The 24,447-nt window shown below is 44.5% G+C and overlaps 1 protein-coding gene across 1 annotated transcript; it reads left to right on the forward strand.

The window, feature by feature from the left end:
• Positions 1-1,578: 1,578 nt before the first annotated feature.
• On the forward strand, positions 1,579-3,132 carry LOC120915604 (olfactory receptor 5V1-like). Its single transcript, XM_040326258.1, has one exon. It carries the CDS (start codon positions 1,580-1,582, stop codon positions 2,519-2,521), a length of 942 nt encoding a protein of 313 aa, XP_040182192.1. The 5' UTR covers position 1,579; the 3' UTR covers positions 2,522-3,132.
• The last annotated feature ends 21,315 nt before the right edge of the window (positions 3,133-24,447 follow it).

Here is a 24,447-nt window from a genome sequence, read left to right on the forward strand (position 1 = left end):
GCGGGGTCACCTGTTTACATCACTGGGTGGCCCTGCCCTGGACTATATAACAACTGTCACCGCGAAAAGGCTGCAGTCAGCGGGACGCCTCCCATGGAGGCAGAATTTTTATATATTTTTTCGGGACCTCTGTGATTGAAGATGGATGGACATCACAGGACACTTTTTTTTTAAATAAAGGAATTCTCCAAAACTGTCTCCTGTAATTTTTGCTTTTTTTGACACTTTTTTTGGTGAATGAGTAGGGGTACAATGTATCCCATTCACATAGAGGGGGGTGGGGATCCTCTTGTCAAAGGGGGCTTCCAGATTCTGAAAAGCCACCCACCCGCAGACCCCCACAACCACCGTGCAAGGGTTATGGGGATGAGGCCGTTGTCCCCATCAACATGGGGGCAAGGTGCTTTTGGGAGGACCCCAAAGCACCCTCCCCATGTTGAGGGCATGTGGCCTGGTACAGTTCAGGAGGGGGGTGCTCTCTCGTCACCCCCCTTTTCCTGCGGCCTGCCAGGTTGCATGCTCGGATAAGGGTCTGGTATGGATTTTCGGGGACCCCCACGTTTTTTTTTTAATTTTGGCACAAATTGCCCTTAAAAAGACATACCAGACCTGAAGGGCCTGGTATTGATTTTTTGGGGGCCCCACGCCATTTATTTCTTTAATTTTGGCACAGTGTTCCCCTTAAGAAACCATACAAGACCTGAAGGGCCTGGTATGAATTTGGGGGGACCCCCCACGCCATTTTTTTTATTTTGGTGCAGGGTTCCCCTTAATATCCATACCAGACCTGAAGGGCCTGTTAAGGACTGGGGGTGGAACCCACGCTGCTTTTTTAATTGATTTTTATCTATATTGCCAGAATCCGGCAATACATTACAACCACGAGCAGTTTTAAATTACATTTTTTTTCTGTAGAAATTTTGTTTTGCTGCTCTCATTCATTACACTATATATAGCCATTTTGTAAGCAGCCTTACATAGTGTGGGGCGTGGACTTAGCAGTGAGAGGCCAAATAATGTCTCTCACTGCAGAGCGCGCTGTGATTGACCAAAGCATGCAGGTCAGGTGCATGCTTTGGCCAATCATCGGACATCAATGCACTGAGATCTCGCAGTGCATTATGGTGCGCTACGCGGCCCTCTAATTTCCCATGAACGCCCCATAATGTTCGGAATTCGCGAACAAGCGAAAACCCAATGTTTGAGTAGAACTTGCGTTTGACTCGAACCGCAGGCTCATCACTAATCTGTAACAGAATATTAAAGGAACAGGAACAGGAACAGATTGATGAGGTCATCTCTGTGCTCTTTTGTCCTGCTATCATGTTTCTTATAAGCGCATGTGAAAGCAGAATATGTGATTGGCCCCAAGAAGCACCCTTTTTCCCAGTCTGTTTGCTGCCGTACAGGAGATTAAATGGCAATGAAATCAAGTCAAATGTAGGTTTTTATACAAGCTGCATATAAATTACCTTTTGGAATGAATAAAGTATATAACTGCATTTATTTATGTCTTTTTCAATGTCCACCTGAAGTTTTGTTTTTTATTAATCAATCATGATCAGATTCATAAATCAGAATGGGAAACATGAACGAAACATTGATGGAAGAATTTATTCTTGTGGGATTTTCGGAAGCTCCCACCCTCCAGCATTTACTGTTTGCCGTGTTTTTGTTCATCTACATCATGACCGTGATTGGCAACCTCTCCATAATTTTCGCCTACAGGTTCGATTCAGGCCTTCACACGCCAATGTACTTCTTTCTAGCTAACTTCTCCTTTCTGGAGATCTGTTACATATCAACCACAGTTCCCAAGTTATTGTCAAGTCTTCTGCTAGGAAATAAATCCATCTCTTTCTTGGGTTGTGTGGCGCAGATGTTTTGTTTTTTGCTATTGGGTGGCACAGAGTGCTACATGCTTGCAGCAATGGCATATGATCGCTATAATGCCATATGTCATCCTCTTTTGTATGGCGTTGTCATGAATAAGAGAACCTGTCAAGGGCTTATATCTGTTTCATGGATTAGTGGAGCAATAAACTCTTTAATACACGTGGTTCTCACATTCACATTGTCCTTCTGTGGTGCTAAGACCATCAACCACTTCTTCTGTGACATCCCTCCTCTCCTTGACATGGCTTGTTCTGCTACAGAGATTAATGAAATTGTCCTTCTAGTGGCATGTGGCTGTGTCATTGTCAGCGCGTTCTTATTAACCATTGCATCTTATGTGCACATTATTTCAGCAGTACTAAATATAAAATCTACCTCTGGGAGAAAGAAAGCTTTTTCAACCTGTGCCTCTCATCTTATTGTTGTCACTGTGTTTTATGGCTCTGCTATTTTCATGTACTTTAGACCCAAATCAAGCTATTCCATGAATAAGGATAGGTTGATTGCTGCGCTATATGCTTTTATTGCACCGCTACTTAACCCATTCATATACAGCCTCAGGAACAGCGACGTGAAAGTAGCTGTCAAAAAGATTTTGTGTCGAGTATTTATAGTTCAAAGATAATGTTAAAACTAGAATACTAATAAGGAAATTGAGAATGGGATATTGTGGGTGTGAAATTGTTGATACACATGTTACTGTTAAAATATAAAAATGTTATTTACAAAAGTCAATAAAATAATTGTACAATAAGTAATCAATTTAGTATATCTGTAGCAGATAAAAACACAATCCTTTACATATGATCTTCTACATGTTTCGCCGTCTTGGCTTCATCAGGAAGTACATGTAAGGGATGCTACTAAACGAGAAAAGAAAATATAAAAAAGATTAATCACCAATAATTTCAAGTATACAAAGGACATATGTTTTTGATATTGTTAAGCAACATTGAACTCAACGGGTGAGCACGAGTTCCTCGAGATCTTGACCCACACAATATGTGTCAGACCAACCAATACGGTGACAGAAAAAGAGAAATGACATTGGCCCACTACACCACGAAAAAGACCCCAACAAGAAAACCATTTTATACATTTATAATATTGGCATGTATCTATTTTTAGACGGATGCCAGGGGGTTCATTTTAGTTAGTTCATAGTCATAGTGATACTAAATTGGACATATTATAATAAAAATAATGTGTATTAAGTATGTCAATATTAAAAAAAATATGTGCAAAATGTAAGAAAATGTATAATTAATGAGCTCAAAAATATGTCAAGAATTTAATATGATCACACTTAAAGTATAACTCCACTTTCATGAGAAAAAAATAGCAATTAAAAAAAATAGCATATACAGTTGCGACTCAAGTCATATTGTAAATTAAATGGAATTAAAAATGAGGGGTCGTTTCAATAGCATAGTAGCCTGTCTAGCCTTACTGAATATGGCATGTTAGCTTTTGAATAAATAAGTGTCCAGCTTTAAAAAAACTTTTACGATGGGCTATAAATGAGCATCATTAGGAAGGAATGTTGGTAAAAGTAATCCTACTAGTGACACCAATGGTTTGCATCTTAGGAGCTTTCCCTATTTTAGCCCATCAATTTTTTTTTTTAAACTGGACACTTATTTATTTTAAAGTTAAAACATGCCTTATTAACTAAAGCTACTATTGAAAAGCTTAACCCTCAGCCAGACGACCTGACATCAGATGGTCCCCCCAAATTCCATTACCAGGCCTTTTAGGTCTGGTATGAATATTAAGGGGAACCCTGCGCCCAAATAAAAAAAAATGGCGTTGGGTTCCCCCCAAAAATCCATACCAGACCCTTAAGGTCTGGTATGGCTTTTAATGGGAACTCCGTGGCAAAAAAAATGGCGTGGGGTTCCCCCCAAAAATCCATACCAGACCCTTCTCCGAGCACGCAACCTGGCAGGCCGCAGGAAAAGAGGGGGGAAGAAAGCGCCCCCCCCTCCTGAATCGTACCATGCTCTCAACATGGGGAGGATGTCCTCATGTTGATGGGGATAAGGGCCTCATCCCCACAACCCTTGCCCAGTGGTTGTGGTGGTCTGTGGGTGGGGGGCTTATCAGAATCTGGAAGCCCCCTTTAACAAACGGCCGTTTAAAAAAAAATTGCATTGATACATGTCCCTTGGGGCAAGACCCAGGTCCCCAAACACTTGTTATGACAATATCTTTCATATTAACCTTTAAAATTATCACTTTTGATGTCTCATGTTCGTGTCACATAGACTTTAACAGTGTTCGCGTGTTCGAACAAATTTTTTGCCTGTTCGCATGTTCTGCTGTGAACCGAACTGTAGGGGTGTTCGGCTCATCTCTAGTCTCTCTAAGCAGTCTCCAAGCGGGAACAAATGCAGAGGGCAGACCTGAGTCCCTTTCTGTAGATGCAATCCCAGGCAGAAATCCTACTGACCACTCCACCCAAGAGATGTGGCACACAGTCACTAGAACCCTGAGCTCAGGTCAGTACTCACAATGTCACAGGATCACCAGATGCATTCTTCCAGTATCCACCAGACACTCTGTGTGGGAGAGATAAATGCTCACAATGCCACAGGACAGCCAGACCATTTCTAACTTCCACAGGGCAGTGAGCTTTCCAGACCAGGTCCCCAGATGAGGATTCTCTTGTCTCTTGACAAGCTTCATAAGTAGACCATTAGTGATAGCGCCCCCACCCCCAGCTGGAACCTCAGTTAAAAATGACATGGACTCAGGATAGAGGATTTATATGGGGGTAGCCACACTTACCCAGACTGGTGGATTACTTCCGACAGGATAAAGAAACCATTGCTCTAAATATCAGATTAATATATATGCCTCTCCAGACACCTTCTGGTTACACCTCCCCAGGGATTGGCTGGAGCACAATAAATATTCAGACTGGTCATTTGCCTTGCTAAACTCTCTATATTGCAAAAGCCTCTAGAAGGCAGGAAAGAGCAATCAAACCTGCAGCCTGTGGAATTCAGAACAGCCAAAAGCAATAAACTGCTGCACAGAAGAGCCAAAATGAACACATTTCCCTGACCTCCTAGGAGGGTGCAACATTTGGCAGGTAAAACAGTTTACATATATGTATTTCATGTATATATTAAATGGTTTGAATGTTCAATTTTTAATATGCTGTTAAATATGGAAACATTATTATATTAACAGCATGCAAGGCTTTGTTTACAGCTGTCGGAATCTGTCTTCAGTTAACATTGGAAACCTTTACAAAGAGACAACATACCACTGAACACGATCTTGCAACAAGGAAAATGTGAACATCTCCCATGGGATTCAAAGATACTTCAAAAGCTATTATAGGTCAAAAACAAATGAAATGAGTCGTAAATACTATTTACAACGTTGATTGTTTCAGTGCCATGCCTTGCAAGTTCACATTTTGTCATGAGGATGTTGCAGGAACACAGAAGTGTCCCTTGAGAATAGAAAACCTAAGAATAACTAGCTATAATGCAAAAAATCCAATTTCCCTCACCCAGGTCAGTGGGTCAATAAAAGGAAAGTTTGTGGCTTCTGATCTGCAATAATTTAACTTTTTATTAAAACAAGATCAATCGATAAAATACATTTGACCCAGGACTGTTACACTGGCTATTTGCTATTTATTTCAGAATGGAAATATAAATATAGTTACTCACATCTCCAGGCAAAAAGCCAATCCCTTGCACAGACATCTGCTGAAATAGAAAACAGAGGAATGTTTAATATCCTATTTTACAGGCAGCAATTCTTTTTCACAGTATGGTACATGCAGCCTCCCTGGCTCACCAGTTCTATGCATGCAGCTGAGCTTTAAAAAATGACTAGAATGTACCGCATTGTAGCAAAAACACACATTCCATTAACAGCTCAGAAACTTAGAACAAGCCATTCTTAGAAACATAATTGATTTGTTTTCTGTTCACGTGTTATTTTCTTGCTTTTTTTTTTACAGCCAGTTGCTTTCTGGAATACAAGAAAAGCATACTTACCTGTTCAGCATGCAGTAAGTGACATATTCCTGGTCTTCATCATCTGTGGGCACCACTACCCTTACAACATATTTGGGGGTATTGGATGCAGGAAAAATAAGAATAATACTTTAAAAAAAAACACTAAATTCTTGTACTCATTCTATAAATCCATATTTATAATCATAACAAATTGAAATTGTGAGCAACCCATCAAAAGGTTGGAAAAAAAAGTAATAAAGGAAATACCGTATTTTCCGGCGTATAAGACGACCCGGCGTATAAGACGACCCCCTAATTTTCCAGGAAAATTTTTGGTTTTGGGATATACTCACTGTATAAGACTACCCCCTTTTTTTCAAGCCCCACTGTGCCATTACATGCCCCCACTGTGCCATTACATGCCCCCACTGTGCCATTACATGCCCCCACTGTGCCATCACATTAAATGCCCCCACAGTGCCATCACATTACTTTCCCCCACAGTGCCATCACATTGCATGCCCCCACAGTGCCATCACATTGCATTCCCCCACAGTGCCATCACATTGCATGCCCCACAGTGCCATCACATTGCATTCCCCCACAGTGCCATCACATTGCATGCCCCACAGTGCCATCACATTGCATTCCCCCACAGTGCCATCACATTGCATGCCCCCACTTTCCCCCCCACTGTGCCATCACTCACGTTTTGCAGGCCGGTGACAGTCTCCGTCTGCTGCGAGCGTCCATGATTTCAAAGCCGCACGCCGTCTTCTCAGCATGTCCTGTGATTGGCAGAACACACATTTTCCCAGTAGCGCCTCTGTTCTATGTTCCGCCAATCACGGATGCCTTCTCATCTCGTCCGAGGATGAGAAGGCATCCGTGATAGGCAGAAAACAGAACAGAGGAGCTGCTGGGAAGATTTCTGTTCCGCCAATCACAGGACAGCGAGGACGTGCTGAGAAGACGGCTTTGAAATTATGACGATCGCAGCTGCATGGAGACCGTACCCGGCGTATAAGACGACCCCCGACTTTGGATGCATTTTTTTGCATCCAAAAAGTCGTCTTATACGCCGGAAAATACGGTAATGAAAAATGTGCATACATAGTCCACACCCAGTGTCCAACTAAGATCTGATGGCAATCCAATCTACAGAGCTGTGAATGTAAAATTCAGCACACAAGGCACTGTACAACGGTGGGGCATTTTCTGCTTCCTGCGTTGTTAGGATAGATGGATTGGCCCTTTGATAAAGTCATCTCTGACGAAACTGGTCAGGGCGGTGCTACGTAACGACGGAAGCACGGGTGTAGGGATGTTTAGCTGTGCCGGCTGTTTTTAATGTTTAATGTTATATTTCCTTCGCTTGCCTGTATCGTTTTTTTTGCAAGCACGTAGCAATAAACGCCTCAGTGCTTTTTAAAGTTAACGCACTATTGCGACCTTTATTTTATTAATTTCCATATTACCTATGGATCGGTCTATTTTGAAGAGAGTGTCCCCCTCATTTTTGACATCTATGAGGATGAGGTGCCCAGGAGGAACCCAGTGATCTCAAACCTTGCAGAGGTATACCTGCTAAAGCCTATACAACCTTGTCACCTGAGGTCCAACGAATCTCGTAAGGGTTCTCCCCCCCCCCCCCTCTTTCTCACCTGTGTGTGGAACACAAGGAGGAATCTACTGTGGTGGTGGCGGATGGCTGATTCATTCCCTGCACTCTTCACCCCCTCTTTGCCTGTGGGACTGGATTTTTCATCTAAATCTTCTTGCGGACATTATGGCTTTTTGACACGCTGTGTCACATATTTATTGACACTGTTGATGTGTAACCAATATTTGTATTGGTTACTTTTCTAGAGGATACGAGATATCTATATTATTGTTTATCACTATATACTACTTCTCTTTTTTTGTGCACTCATTTTGAATTTTTGATTGTATGTATATTACACTAAGGTGAATTTCAGTATCATTAGTATGGATTTTATATTCACAGTATTTTCAGATATATCATTTTAGCGCGACTATAATACTATTATTTCACACTGTTCACATGATTATCACATGTTTTTTGTGTCGCAGCTTTTTTCTTTCATACTATTTCTTTATTCAAGCACCATTAGCGCAGTCTTTACCCCCCTTTCTTTAGATGGATTGGATTGCCTTTGGGTCATATTTGGACACTGGGGGCCAGATCCACGTACATCGGCGCATATATAGGCCGGCGTAGCGCATCTCATTTACGCTACGCCACCGCAACTTAGAGAGGCAAGTGCTGTATTCACAAAGCACTTGCGTCCTAAGTTACAGAAGCAAATGTGCCAGCGTAAGCGTGCCTAATTCAAATTGTGAAGAGGTGGGCGTGTTTTATGCTAATGAATCGTGACCCGACGTGATTGACGTTTTGAACAAACGGCGCATGTGCCGTCCATGGGGGTATCCAAGTGCGCATGCTCGAAATCACGTCGCAAATAGTCAATGCTTTCGACGTGAACGTAATTTATGCAAAGCCCTATTCGGGAACGTTTTACGCAAATGACGTAAACAATGAAAAATTTGACGCTGTCCCGACGTCCATACTTAACATTGCGTACGCCTCATAGAGCCAGGGGTAACTTTACGCAGGAAAAAGCCTTACGTAAACAACGTAAAAAAAATGCACCAGGCAGACGTACATTTGAGGATCGGCGTATCTAGCTAATTTGCATACTCAACGCGAAAATCAACGGATGCGCCACCTAGCGGCCAGCGTAAATATGCACCCCAAGATACGACGGCGTAGGAGACTTACGCCGCTCGTATCTTGGCCAAATCTATGAATCAGGCGCATAGATACAACGCCGTAAGTCTTTGTGAATCTGGGCCTGGGTATGGACTTTTACATTTTTTCTTTTATTATTATTTTTTAAACCTTTGGATGGGTTGCACACAATTTCCAATATTGGTTATAATTATGACTATGAATTTACCTCTTTTTTGTATATTATTAATAGTAAAGAATAATCATATATAAAAATGATATACAGTAAATAAAGTTATTTACTCACCGTGGCAAATGTATGGTATGCTTTCAATTGAAATTGCGATATAAGGTAAAAAGAGGCAGCTTACACATCAACCTATACAAGTTGATAATAAAATGATCACAAAAAGTGTAGCACTAAATATATAAACGTGTCATTGGATAATAAATTGAAATAAACAAAAAATAAATAAATAAATAAATCATGCATAAATATTTGTTCAGGTATGAATCAATCGCCAGCAAATGCAATCTGTGTAAAGTCCAAATAAATAGTCCTTAAAGATGCCAACGTGAATGACTATGAGGATGAGACCCTTTCCACGACAGTGAGATAGTCTCAAAATGATCCCGTGTCAGAAAGGAAAACTGTAAAGGGACACCAATCCAGTGCACCTCCACTTTTCAATCCAAACACACTTACTGGATCAATTTGTCCTCCACATTAAGAAGTCAAAATGCACTCATTTCACGGGGAACATACTGAACAGCAAATGAATGGAATCCTTATGCAGAAGCTCCCATCATTCCCCAGAGACAAACTCAGCTGCATTAATATAAAAAGAGCCAAAGAAACCACGTAGTGTAATTCCATAAAACTTCAAGAAATTATTTAAAATCAAGCAGACATACAAGTATAAAAATCATGTGCATATACAGATTCATACTGGAGATGGCACAAGCCACTTCCGGGTTTCGAATTGCGTCACAGATGTCCATTCTATCCTACGTATTTCATCACAGCTGGCATGGAAGGCATGCCAGCTGTGGCATGGAAGCCACATCTGGTCATCACACAATACAGACTCACACCTACGATCGAAGCCAGAATCGTTTTTATTTTTTTTTATTTCAGGCTTCCCAGCCTAGAGGTGAGATGTGGGGTCTTATTGACATGTGCTCGCATTCCACAAGCGAACGCATACGTAAGTCACGCCCACATATGAAAACAGTGTTCAAACCACACATGTGAGGTATCACTGCAAACGTTGCGGCAAAAGCAATAATTTTGTCTCTAGACCTCCTCTGTAACTCAAAACATGTAACCAGTAAAAAAAAATAAAGTGTCGCCTATGGGGATTTTTAACTAGCTAAGTTTGGCGCCATTCCACGAACGTGTGCAATTTTGAAGGGTGACATGTTCGGTATCTATTTACTTGGCCTAACTTCATCTTTCACATTATGCACATTGGACTAACTTTACTGTTTTGTTTTTTTAAAGCACAAAACAAAATATCATGCGAGATATCATATCAAAATATCATGCGCTGCGCAAATATCATGCGAGATAAAAAGTTGCAACGACCGCCATTGTACTCTCTAGGGTCTAGGCTAAAAAAACATATATAATGTTTTGGGGTTCTATGTAATTTTCTAGCAAATAAATGATGATTTTTACATGTAGGAGAGAAATGTCAGAATTGGCCTGGGTGCTCCAGAACGCCTGAAGGTGCTCCCTGCATGTTGGGCCTCTGTATGTGGCCACACTGTGTAAAAGTCTCACACATGTGGTATCGCCATACTAGTAATAGCAGAATAGCAGAGGGAGTCCAAGGATCACCCCTGTCACCTATGCTCTTTAACATCTACCTCCGCCCACTCCTCAAAATCATCAGCAAACAGGACATGTGCATCACCAGAAAAAGAGACCAATATCACGGATTGGAAAATTGCCTCACATTGATCGATGGTTGGATGACTGAGAGCTCCCTTAAACTCAATACATCCAAAACAGAACTTCTTCTCCTCCACGCAAACCGAAAGATAAAAGCTAAGACATCATGGACACCACCCACCATCCTTGGACAGACCATTACCCCGAGGACCAAAGTCAAAAGTCTCTGAGTCATCTTTGACTCGGAGATGTCGATGGATGCACAAATAGGATCAGTAGTCAGCGGATCACACCATCTCCTCTGCCTGCTGCGTAGACTCATCCCCTTCATCCCAGAAGAGGAAATAGCAGTAGTAGTTGGAACAATCATCAATTCCCGACTCAACTACGCAAAATCACTCTACACAGGACTACCTAAATACCAGATTTCGTGCCTACAAGTCGTCCAGAACACGACAGCAAGATTGGTAACGGAAAAAAAAAACCTGGGAATCCATCACCCCTTCACTGAGGACCCTTCATTGGCTAACCATAAAGGATCGGATCACATTCAAGACCCTATGTCTCACCCATAAGTGCACACAAGGAAACGCTCCTCATTACTTATGCGAGAAAATAAAACACTACACCCCCAATCGCATTCTCCGATCAACCAACCAAAACCTCCTCCACATCCCCAGTCCCACTGCAAATCGAAGGGAGAATGTGGATTTTCAGTCCAAGATCCACAGCTATGGAACGCTCTACCCACGGACGTCCGCATGGAAGAAAACCATCGGGCCTTCAGAAAAAAAATTAAGACTCATCTCTTCTGAAGGATTAGGGCGTCACTGGATGCAAGCGCCTTGAGGCCATTTAGTTCGCATTTGTAGCGCTATACAAGTTATTCACTCACTCACTTTTTTTTTGTTATTCTTTATTTAAGGATAAGACACAGATACAAGCATAAAAAGCAACTTCACAGTATCAATATATTGCAATGAGCATGTGAGATATAATGATCATACCGAACCGTTACAGGTGGGTAGGGATCACCATTGAGGCTGGGTTCACACTTGTCCGACAAACGCTCCGACATTAGGAGCTCATGTCGCATGACGTGTGAAAATCAATGTTTCCCTATGAGAGCCGTCTTAACTGGTCCGACACAAGTCGGTCCGACTTTGAAAACGCTCCCTGTACTACTTTGGTCCGACATTGATCCTACTTCAGCCCATTGAATATCATTGAAGTCGGACCAAAGTAGGAGCCTTGTCCTTACCAGACATCCGACATGTGATTACAGCAGCAGTAAAAGGAATTTATCTCACTTTGGGATTGTTTTGATTGGTCAAAGAACAAGTCAGACTATCACAAAGTCGGTTCAAAGTAGTATCCTGTTCATGAAAGTTGGATGGATGTAGGACAAATGTAGGATCAATGTAGGACCAATGTAGGACAGATGTCGCAGAGCAAAGTAGGATGAAAGTCGTACTGCTGTCGTGTAGTATAGTGTGAACCCAGTCAGCATCTAACTACTCGCTGAAGTCTAATACAGGATAAACATAAACATCTGTGCTCATCACAGCTTTTTTCTATTATTGAGAGGAATGAAAAGAAAGAGAAGAAGGGAAAGAAAGAAAGGAAGGAGAGAGAGAAAGGAAAGGAAAGACGATAGAGATAGAGAGAGAGAGAGAGAGAGAGAGAGAGAGGGAAAAAAAAAAGGGGGAGGGAGACGGGATGGGAGGGGCAATTACCCCCCGGGAGCCCAGATCGATAACGCTGAACTGGTGCTGGGGATCCTATACAGTGGATCCAGCCATGTATTGGGTGAATTCGTCAGAGAAGAGAAAAATGTTCCAATGAATCCATCTGGCCCTATGTTTCTCAGGTTTGTCTCGCAGCGCAGAGGTCAGATCTTCCATTCGCTCAATGTCCCTCACCCTTGCGAACCAATGGGCCACCGTGGGTGCTGACTGTTGCTTCCAGAGAGGTGGAATGCTGGCCCAGGCTCACTCTCTCATTTAATGTGTTTTGGGGTGTAATTTGTGGTATGCATACGCTGTGTGTGAGAAATAACCTGCTAATATGACAATTTTGTGAAAAAAAGAAGTCTTAATTTTGCAAAGAATTGTGGGAAAAAAATTACAACTTCAAAAAACTCACCGTGCCTCTTTCTAAATTAAGTGGAATGTCTTCTTTCCAAAAAGGGGTCATTTGGGGAGTATTTGTACTTTCCTGGCATGTTAGCGTCTCAAGAAATAAGATTTCCGTCAGTCAGTACTTCAGGTGTGATCAATTTTCAGATATTGGCACCATATCTTATGGACTCTTTAACTTTCACAAAGACCAAATAATATGCACCAATTTGTACTTATTTTTACCAAAGATATGTAGCAGTATAAATTTTGGCCAAAATGTATGAAGAAAAATTACTAATTTGCTAAATTTTACAACAGAATTTTCAGTCTTTTTTCTTTTATAGCGCAAAAAAAAGAAAACAACGTGATTAACCACTTAAGGACCGCCCTAACGCCGATATACGTCGGTAGAATGGCACAGCTGGGCACAATCACGTACCGAGCGGGGAATCCTGCGGGGAATGGGCGTTTCTAATCTAAGAGGAGTTGATTGACGGCTGCTAAGGTGCGTCTTGGCCTCTGTTTAATCTTCAACTTCCATGATGCTGCACATGTGATCAGTTATGACACCAGCCATTGGATGGTTTGACAGTTTGGTTGAGAGCACAACCAATGTTACAGTTAGCATTCCCGGCATGCCAGGAATGTAACTGCTTTTTTAAACTGTTAAATTGATGGGTTTACTTACGCTTTAAGGATGCTGGAAAGTTCATTTTGAGGGTGAACCTCCGCTTTAAGTGGTTAAATACCACCAAAAGAAAGCTCTAGGTTTTACTGTATTTATTTTTTCTCCTGGTTAAACGTCACACAACCTTTCTAAAATGCAAACATTTATTGGGAAGAAAGGGGCAGTACTTACATTCCATCCCCTCCTCCTGTGCAGCATAACTACAGGTGCACGTTATCAACGTGTCACAAACATCAACACTGCACAGCAACCAACCAGAAATCAGCTTTCATTAGGCTGAGTGCAAAGAACGTCGTAAAGCTGTTATCTGATTGGCTGCTATGGACAACAACAATCCACTGCTTTTGTTGCTCTGCAAGGTCAAGTCAAGTTCTTTACTGCAGACTGTCACCGCTATTTGCGCATTTTTAATGTAACCGTCAGTCATAAATGTATTTTCCTTATCGTGCGCAGGGAGAAACAAAAAGGGGGAACACTTGAGTCATTTGAAAGCAGCACCGTCACAACACCAGCCTTGCAGTCACAGAGCCTGAACAATACAGGGATCCCAAACGGCTCGTTGGAATATTAAGCAGGACAAATATAGCCGTTCCATCAGCCCATAGCTTGGGAGGATGTCCACGCTTACCAAACATGTCCAAAATAAATGCAGATATTGCATCTACTAGGTAATAACTGCATTTGTTTTACACGATCGTCTGCAGCTGCCAGAGACGTTCCCCCCCTTCGCTTCTCTTCCTCTGCTTCTCAGTAATTGCATCTGAGGATGTAGCTGCTGGAACAGCTTTTCTGGATCCCTGCAACAACAAAAAAAACTCGAGCCCTCAATAAATATTTGTTGTCGGGAAGCAGGGCTGACTGACAGGGTTGGGAAGCCGTACGTAGCTAAACAATCGGCGCAGCGGTGCTTTGGAGCGTCAGACCCATGACATTGAGAGCCATGGATGCTTCTGGGCCCGTCACCTTCTCGCACGCCTTCGGACAGCAGTGTGAGGTGATGGAGGCAGGTAAGTGTCACCTATTCTGATCTATAACGGCCTCGTGTTTAATCAATCCGGTGATGTATGCAGCCGTGCCAGCCTTCTGGCTCAGCTCACAATCTGCGTGTGACCTGCATGATTATTTATAGACTGTGTGATAATGAACGGCATTCCCGGGCCAAATTAGCATTTGGCAGCATTCAACAGTTGTAAAATATGCTTTGAGGGTCTGCGTAATATCTTTCCATTTTATGCTAAAATAATTGGAAAAAAAAAAGAATGCATATTCAGCCAGTAGATGAGGGGGAGGTAGTGCGAGACTGCTGTCTCCAAGATCACAGTCGTGTGAGGTAAAATACAAATCTTATGAAAGTTGTTCAGTGTGAATCTTGTGATTTCCATAGTTTAGAGCAGAACCTGTCATACACTGCACTGCAGACAGTAGTTTTGTTGTTGTGTTTGCAAAGACTACCCGTCAGGCCCATCGCAAGCAAAAGGGGTCCCCCCCCCTTCATAACGTAAGCTGATTGGTTGCTTTAAAGCGGATCTGCAGTCTGCTCACATAGGCCCAGATTCACAAAGCACTTACGCCGACGTATAACACGTTACGCCGACGTAAGTGCCAATGTGCACAGGCGTATGTGTGCGGCAGGCCCACAAACCAACATGCGCCTAAAAACAGGCTACACCCTGCCGACGTAGCTTGCACACGCCGGCATAGGGTGGGCGTACATATGGGCTGGGCGCATGTTAACCATTCAAACATGCAAATGAGGGAAATACGCAGATTCACGAACGTGCGTGTGCCCGGCGCATGCTATGCGAGTTGTACGTCCAGCGTAAAGTTATTCCCCATAAATGACGTGCAACCCGGCAACAGACATGCACAGGTCTGCACCAGGGAACACAAGCCGGCGTATTGTGCGTTGGACGTGTGTCTGGCTGGGCGTACGTTATGTTCACGGCGTACGCAGCGATCCGGCGTAGCTTAGGCAGTTGTGGCGGCGTGGTTGTGAGCAGGCGCAGGGGGCTGCTGTGTATACGTCCACGTCACAGTGCATGCGCAGTTCGTGATACGTATCTGTCTGGCGCTCGGCCCATCATTTGCATGGGGTCACGCCCACTTCCACCTACGCCGGCATGTGCCTTCGAAACCTACGCCACTCTGGCGCAGCGTTGGAAGCACTGGCTTGCTGAATGCAATGCTTGCCTCTCCGCGCTACGTTGGCGTGGCGTACGGTGTTTGCTCTACGGCGGCGTAATGTGCGCCTTGCTCTCTGTGAATCTGGGCCATAATTTGTAATTAAAACATCTTTGCCATGCTGAAGCTTCCCTCCAACCACTTTGCATATTATTTCATATATACTGTAATGCCTTGTACACACAACCAGTTTTCACGACGAGAAAACTGACATTTTTTATATTGGTCGTGTGTATGCTTTCTCGATGAAAAAACTGCCTGCAAAAATGTAAACCAGCTCTCTTTTTTCTCGTTGTGTTTCCCGTCAGTCTTTTTCTTGTCGCCAAAAATGGTCGCGTGTATGCTTTTCCAAGGGGGGAAAACGTGCATGCTCAGAATCAAGTATGCAGCCCAAAGGGTGGCGCCATTTGAAAGGAACTTCCCCTTTATAGTCCCATCGTACGTGTTGTACGTCACCGCGCTTTGGTCGGACGTTTTTTTGCAAGTCAGGCTGGAGAGGAATCACATCGGGAAAAACATTCTTTTTTTTTTTTTTGAGAAAAATGGTCATGTGTACAAAGCACGCTGCCGGGCACCCGCGATTGCTCGTTACAGAGCGGGGACCGGGAGCTGTGTGTGTAAACACACAGCTCCCGGTCCTGTCAGGGAGAGAAATGCTGATCTTCTGTTCATACAATGTATGAACAGAAGATCAGTCATTTCCCCTAGTGAGTCCACCCCCCCTACAGTTAGAACACACCCAGGGACATACTTAACCCCTTCACTGCCCTAGTGTTAACCCCTTTACTGCCAGTGGCATTTTTATAGTAATCCAATGCATTTTTATAGCACTGATCGCTATAAAAATGACAATGGTCCCAAAAATTTGTCAAAAGTGTCCGAAGTGTCCGCCATAATGTTGCAGTACCGAAAAAAATCGCTGATCGCCGCCATTACTAGTAAAAAAAAAATATTAATAAAAATGCCATAAAAATACCCCCTATTTTGTAAACACTATAACTTTTGCGCAAACCAATGAATAAACGCTTATTGCAATTTTTCTTTACAAAAAATATGTAGAAGAATACGTATCGGCCTAAACCGAGGACATTTTTTTTTTTTATATATTTTTGGGAGATATTTATTATAGCAAAAAGTAAAAAATATTCATTTTTTTCAAAATTGTCGCTCTATTTTTGTTTATAGCGCAAAAACTAAAAACCACAGAGGTGATCAAATACCACCAAAAGAAAGCTCTATTTGTGGGAAAAAAAGGACGGCAATTTTGTTTGGGAGCCACGTCGCACGACCGCGCAATTGTCAGTTAAAGCGACGCAGTGCCGAATCGCAAAACGTGCTCTGGTCTTTGACCAGCAATATGGTCCGGGGGTTAAGTGGTTAAAGATGGATAAAGCACCTGAACCAGATGGCATCCACCCACGAATCCTAAAAGAATTGAGCTCTGTAATTTTAAAGCCATTGTATCAAATTTTTAGGGACTCATTAATGACTGGAATAGTACCAATGGATTTGTGTTAGGCAAATGTGGTTCCTATATTTAAAAAGGGATCAAAGGGCCAGATTCACATACAATTATGTTGCTCCTGGGCAGCCTAACGTATGTGATTTACGTTACACCGCCGCAGGTTTACAGCGTAAGTGCCTGATTCTCAGAACACTTACCTGTAAACTTGCGGTGGTGTATCGTAAATGCACTCGGCGCAAGCCCGCCCAATTCAAATGGGGCGGGCACCATTTAAATTAGGCGCGTTCCCACGCCGAGCGCACTGCGCATGCTCCGTCGGGTAAATTACCTGACGTGCATTGCGCTAAATGACGTCGCACCGACGTCATTTGCTTAGACATTAACGTAAATGGCGTCCAGCGCCATTCACGGACGTCTTACGCAAACCACGTTGATTTTTAAATTTTGACGCGGGAACGACGGCCATACTTAACATGGTTTAGGACAACTAGGGCTAAGCCCTAATTTTACGTGACGTAACTCGACGGAAACGACGTACAGTTAGATCGACGGGCCGTCAATCTAACTGACACCTCTGCAGGGAGTCTATTCCACATTTTCACAGCTCTTACTGTGAAGAAACCTTTCCGTATTTGGAGATTACATTTATTTTCCTCTAGACGTAAAGAGTGCCCCCTCCTCTGTGTTGACCGTAAAGTGAATAATTCGGGATTTTCCTAGTTAACATGACGGAAAATCTGAGTTATATGATGACAGGAGGCGAGTATCTTGCATTAAACTTTCTTTTTAATGCTCATAGCAGAAAACCATAAAACACTTATTTCTTTAATACAGAGAAAAAATCTTCATAGGACTACAATACCCAGCAGCCCCTGGGGTCCCTCCCCCCTGACACAGTCTCTATATAAAGGGCTGTCTGGGTCTCCTCCTCCTCTTTCTTTATGCGATCCTGGGTAGTCACGGAACATCACGTAAGTCTATCCTTGTGGATCACGTTCAGTTGGTATCGAGGAAGCTCCATCGACTTTGGAAAACAGGGCCAACCGGGCCGTAGTAGCGAACATCACCTGGGTGATGGATATGCGATCTGAACTGTGTTCAACTGGAACAAAAAACAGAAAACCGTCATACGTGAACTTCGGAGTGTTTTCTTAGCGTCCGTATAGGCGTAGACTCCACCCATCAATAGCCTGAAAGAGAAAACATATTATGATAGGGTGGGAAGGGTGGGAAGATACTCGCCTCCTGTCATCATATAACTCAGATTTTCCGTCATGTTAACTAGGAAAATCCCGAATTATATATCAGACAGGAGGCTTCATATCTTGCATGTTTAAAGCTAATCACCATAATATAATACATGCAATATAACTAAAGTATTGAGGAAGAGACATGGTTAGAAGGTCTGAAATAATACTGTCTAAACGTCGTTTCTGATGACCAGTCCGCCGCTAGTAGGAGGTCCGAGAGGGAACCCCCCGAAGTGACTACTTTGGTAGCCATGGCACCCCTGGTGGAGTGAGCTCCGAAAAGCGAGGTGTCGATTCCGGCCATATCCATGGCCGATCTCACCCACCTGGCCAGTGAAGCCGGGGAAACTGGGAGGTGTGGTTTCACATATGAAACCAGCAGTTGATTCAGGTTTGGTGACCTTAGGTTCGCAGTTCGAGATTCATATTGCTGCAAACACCGAACCACGCAGATGTGTGGGTGGTCAGGGAAAAAGGGATAGAACACTGTATGGATCCCTGTTTTCGTACGGCGAACCACAGAGAACCGTACACCCTCCGGCGAGAATTGACGCCGGGAGATGTCCAATGCTCTAACATCTGAGACCCGTTTTATGGATATAAGGCATAAAAGGGTAGAAAGCTTGATAGAGAGGTTCTTCAATGAGAGGGTATCATTTTCCCCCCAAGATGTGAAGAGCCGCAGCACCTGGGAGACATCCCATGTGGATTGATATCTAGGTCGGGGGGGGCGGTTATATTTTACCCCCCGTAGAAGTCTGCAGATCAGCGGGTGTTTACCCACCGGTGAAGCTTCCACCTGGCAGTGGTAGGCCGAGATGGCAGATCTGTAAACATTTAATGAGCTATAAGCCTTGCCCGCCTCATACGCGTCTGCTAAATAATTCACTATATCTGGTACAGGTGCATGAACGGCATCAATTTGCCGTTGATCACACCAACGCACCCACAGGGTCCAGGCCGATCTGTACGCCGACCTAGTCCCTGGGGCCCAGGCCAAGGCGAGGAGGTCTCTAGCTGACTGTGAAAACGTGTTATCAGGAATTCCGAACCTGAGATCAACCACGCTAGAAGGGTAAGGTTGCCGTCTCTCAACAGAGGATGACAGCCTAGGGTTGCGTTCGATAGGAGATAAGGTGTGAACGGGAGTAATCGGGGGAAGTCGATCGACATCCCTAGAAGGAGAGGAAACCACGGTTGCGTCGGCCACCATGGTGTGATCAACACAACCGTCGCCACCTGGGTCGCTACCTGAAGAAGCGTCCTGGTGAGCATGTTGAACGGGGGAAACGCATAGTGTGTCCCCCGCGTCCAAAGTTGTCGGAACGCATCGACTGCCAATGCCTCTGGGTCCGGTCTCCAGCTGTAAAAGCGGGGAAGTTGCCGGTTGAGACGAGAGGCAAAGAGGTCCGTCTGCAGAGGGCCCCACAGAGACTGCAGTGTCAGGAAGACCGTACGATCCAGCGTCCAGTCGCTGGAATCCGTAAGGTAGCGTGAATTCCAGTCTGCAACGGTGTTGGAAATCCCGGGCAGGTATTCTGCCATAGGGGTGGTATTGATGGAGAGGCAGAACTGCCAAAAGTCGGATGCAATATCCGCCAGGATTTTGGATTTTGTGCCTCCTAAGCGATTGACATATTGCACTGCTGCAATATTGTCCATGCGTAAGAGTACGCATTTGTTGGAAGTATGAGGGAGAAAACTTTTGACCGCGAAGTATGCTGCCAAAAGTTCCAAGGCATTGATGTGGAGGCGTGTTTCCTCCACGGACCATTTCCCTCCGGTGGTGATCTGGCCGCACCGGGCACCCCAGCCCTGGCGACTCGCGTCTGATTCTATGATCACCTCCGGGTAGGAGTTGAAAATAGTCCTGCCGTTCCACTCGATGGCGTGGCGAAGCCACCATTGTAATTCCTCTATGGCATCCGGGCTTAACGGGACTTCGTCCGCGTATCGTAGCCCTTGTTGTAAGTGGAGAGTTTTTAGCCTTTGTAAAGCACGATAATGTAAAGGTGCTGGGAAAATGGCCTGGATAGAGGCCGATAGGAGGCCTACTATGCGAGCCAGCAAACGAAGGGAGACCCGACCTTTGCGTAACGTGGTCCTGATTTCTTTGCGAATCAGAGCCAGTTTCGCTTTCGGTAACAGGAGAAGAGCTTGTTTGGTGTCCACCAGAAACCCCAGGAATTCCATCTCTTGAGATGGTTCCAGGACTGATTTCTTGAAGTTGATGAGGAAACCGAGTTCCTCCAACAGGGACACCGCCCATTGGCTGTGTAGATAGGCTAGCGTTCTGGATCGAGCCATGATCAGCATGTCGTCCAGGTAGATTATTAGGCGCACACCTCTGCTCCTCAGAGCGGCTATTACCGGTTTGAGGAGTTTGGTGAAACACCATGGGGCTGATGACAAGCCGAATGGGAGGCAGGTGAACTGCCACATCCGGTCCCGCCACTGAAATTTTAGGAATGATTGAGACTCGCTGTGCATAGGAACCGTGAGGTACGCGTCTTTCAAATCTATTTTTATCAACCAGTCTCCTGGCCACAGGAGATCGCGTAACAGGTGGATACCCTCCATCTTGAAATGGCGGTATGCCACATGCTGGTTGAGATCTCTGAGATTTATGACGGGGCGATGGCCGCCGTCTTTCTTCTTCACCAGGAAGATGTTGCTGATGAAACCGGGGGAGAGGGGGTCTACCACCTGAACCGCCCCCTTGGACAGGAGCTCTCTGAGTTCCTCGTCGATCAGTTCTATGTTTTGGGCCGAAAAATGGATAGGATGGGGCATTACGTTTAATGTCGGGAGAGACAAGAACTCTATCCGATAACCCGTTACCGTTGAGAGGATCCAAGTATCCGTCGAGATTTTGGACCAGGCGTGGGAAAAATACATCAGTCTGCCCCCCACCTGTGTGTGTGGAATGAAAGAAGGAGTTAAACTCACCGGTCGGTGGCCTAGACCTTGGAAATCCACGTCCTCCGCGTCCCCTCCAGGGGCGTCCCCGTGGGGGGAAAAAGGGTGCGGGTTGAGCCATCGGCAAGGTGTACGGCTGTGGAGCAGGAGTGTACTGCTGATTGGGTGGTCTTGAGCAGGGCCTGTACTGAGCAGTGCGGCCGGTAGATCGCCCTCTGCCTCTACCGGCCTTCCCAAAAACCCGGCCGGGTTGGGATTTTCTCAATGATGATTGTGCCTTGTCCAGGCTCGAAAAGAGGCTCACAAATTTATTTATATTTTTAATGAGGTCATCTCCGAAGAGAAGACCCCCTGGAGAAGGTCCCGGTTCATTTTCTGCCAGATGGCTGAGTTGCGGGTCCAACTTCATCAGGATGGAGCGGCGGCGCTCCACCGAGCAAGTTGTATTAGCGGTGCCCAGCAGGCATATAGCGCGCTGGGCCCAGCCCCTGAGTTGTGTTAAATCTACAGGTTGGGCTGATGAGGCCGCCTGTTCCCCCAAATTTAGAATTTTTGTGAGGGGACCAAGGATATCTAGTATACGGTCCTGGATAATTTTAAAGGATCTTTCAATCCCTTTCTTCGCATATTTTCCGGATCTTGTCAAATATTTGAGCAAAACCGGATCTATCTCGGGGGTGATAGCCACTTTGTTTGCCACATGTGGTCTGGGGCATTCTGACCGCAGCTTGTTGCGGTTCACCCTATCCAAGGACCGTCTGGTCCATAGTTCCAAATACTGCGCCACATGGGGGAGTGGAGCCCAATCCCCCGAACGCGGGTGAGAAATCTCGTCCGGGTTGAATAATGCTTGCCCTTGAGAGTCTACAATGGCATTTTGTGACATTTCAGCATTGGCGTCATGGTGGATCGCCGTAAGCCCCGCATCCTCCTCGTCGTCTATGAGTGAGTCAGAGGATTCGGCTCCGTCAGACACTTCAGACTCGTCATCGGATGTGTCATATGAGTCTGGTTTAATCCGCCTGGCGGATATATGCCCTTTGCTTATCTCCTTGGGGCCCAAGGGTCGGATGTGGTCTGAAATGTGCGGGGTATGGCAGGTCGGATTGGATCCTGCTTGGGGCACATTATAAACTTCCCCTGCCGGGGAGTCGAATTGCACTGACAAGTGCTTGAGCTTTTGGGCCACTTTACCTTTAGTCGGGGGGTACCCCGAAGTGGATGGGACTGAGGTTGATCCAGTTGTATTGGCCGACAAAGCAGCTTGAATGGATTTGGCAATCAGTTCCTGTATCAGGTTCGTGGATAATAGATGCGATGCATCCATTTCCACTACCTCATTGCCCAGGCCCGAGCCATTACCATCTGTAGCCATTATATAGAGTATATAAATTAATTCTATGAACTAATAGGAATTTATTTGTCAGGGATAAATCACTGACAAGCAATCTCTTAGTGACAGTTGATATAATAAAAGTTAGGGACTGCAGACTGCAGCAGTAAGGTCACTGCAGCAGTAATGGTTGATTACTGCCCTGTCCGGGTGATAGGATCCCCCGATCTGCCCTGGTACCTGACCGTGGTTGAGGTCTTGGGTCCGAGTATTGCGGCAGTAGAGGGAGAAAAAACTTGGGCAGCTAGTCCGCAGCGCGCTCCTGCTCCTTCCGACCGTTGCTCTGAGGTGAACGGAGTTGCAGGGAATCGCGCCTCGTTCCTACGGCCGTAATCTCGCGAGATTATGGCCGTTCGTTCTGATATGACGCCAAATGGAAGGAGGCGTGCCGAGGAGCAGCGTCTCTCGGCCGCGCCCCTCCACAAACCAAAGCCCGCGAATTGCGGCGAGAGGGTGAGGGAGGGAAGTTGTGAGGAGAAGGGGAAATGGCGCCTGACAGGGAACAGCCAAAGGACCGTGAGAGAGTCCGTGTGATAAAGGAGCTGGACTAACGGCGCCAGCGCGATAGTCCAGCCAGAAATATTTACATAAGACAATACTAGCAATACTGTAATCAATTACACAATAATAAAAGATAATGTCAGAATATAAAAAACGATGTACTTATCTTATGCCATGAGCAGAAAGAAAGAGGAGGAGGAGACCCAGACAGCCCTTTATATAGAGACTGTGTCAGGGGGGAGGGACCCCAGGGGCTGCTGGGTATTGTAGTCCTATGAAGATTTTTTCTCTGTATTAAAGAAATAAGTGTTTTATGGTTTTCTGCTATGAGCATTAAAAAGAAAGTTTAATGCAAGATATGAAGCCTCCTGTCTGATATATAACTCAAAGTTCACTATATGGACCCCTTATATGTTTGTACATATTCTCAAGAGAGAATAAATTCAGTACCTCTAATCTTTCCTCATAGCTGAGCTCCTCCATGCCTCTTGTCAGTTTGGTTGCCCTTCTCTGCACTTTCTCCAGTTCCCCGATATCCTTTTTGAGAACTGGGGCCCAAAACTGAACTGCATATTGAAGATGAGGTCTTACTAATGATTTGAACAGGGACAACATTATATCTCTCTCTCTGGAGTCCATACCTCTCTTAACCACTTAAGCCCCGGACCAATATGCTGGCTAAAGACCCAAGGTGTTTTTACAGTTTGGGACTGCGTCGCTTTAACAGACAATTGCGCGGTCGTGCGACGTGGCTCCCAAACAAAATTGGCGTCCTTTTTTCCCCACAAATAGAGCTTTCTTTTGATGGTATTTGATCACCTCTGCGGTTTTTATTTTTTGCGCTATAAACAAAAATAGAGCGACAATTTTGAAAAAAATGCAATATTTTTTACTTTTTGCTGTAATAAATATCCCCCAAAAACATATATAAAAAAATGTTTTTTCCTCAGTTTAGGCCGATACGTATTCTTCTACCTATTTTTGGTAAAAAAAATCGCAATAATCGTTTATCGGTTGGTTTGCGCAACATTTATAGCGTTTACAAAATAGGGGATAGTTTTTTTTTATTTTTTTATTTTTTATTTTTTTTACTACTAATGGCGGCGATCAGCGATTTTTTTCGTGACTGCGACATTATGGCGGACACTTCGGACAATTTTGACACATTTTTGGGACCATTGTCATTTTCACAGCAAAAAATGCATTTAAATTGCATTGTTTATTGTGAAAATGACAGTTGCAGTTTGGGAGTTAAACACAGGGGGCGCTGTAACATTTAGTGTTCACTGTGTATGTGTTTACTAGTGTAGGGGGGTGTGGCTGTAGGACTGACATCATCGATCGAGTCTCCCCTATAAAAGGGATCTCTCGATCGATGCGCCGCCACAGTGAAGCACGGGGA

This window comes from Rana temporaria, chromosome 10 (assembly GCF_905171775.1).
Source record: "Rana temporaria chromosome 10, aRanTem1.1, whole genome shotgun sequence".
NCBI classification, from domain to species: Eukaryota; Metazoa; Chordata; class Amphibia; order Anura; family Ranidae; genus Rana; species Rana temporaria.

Bases quoted from the DNA above. Each gene is read 5' to 3' on its own strand.
- LOC120915604 (XM_040326258.1), top strand. From the start codon at position 1,580: ATGGGAAACATGAACGAAACATTGATGGAAGAATTTATTCTTGTGGGA.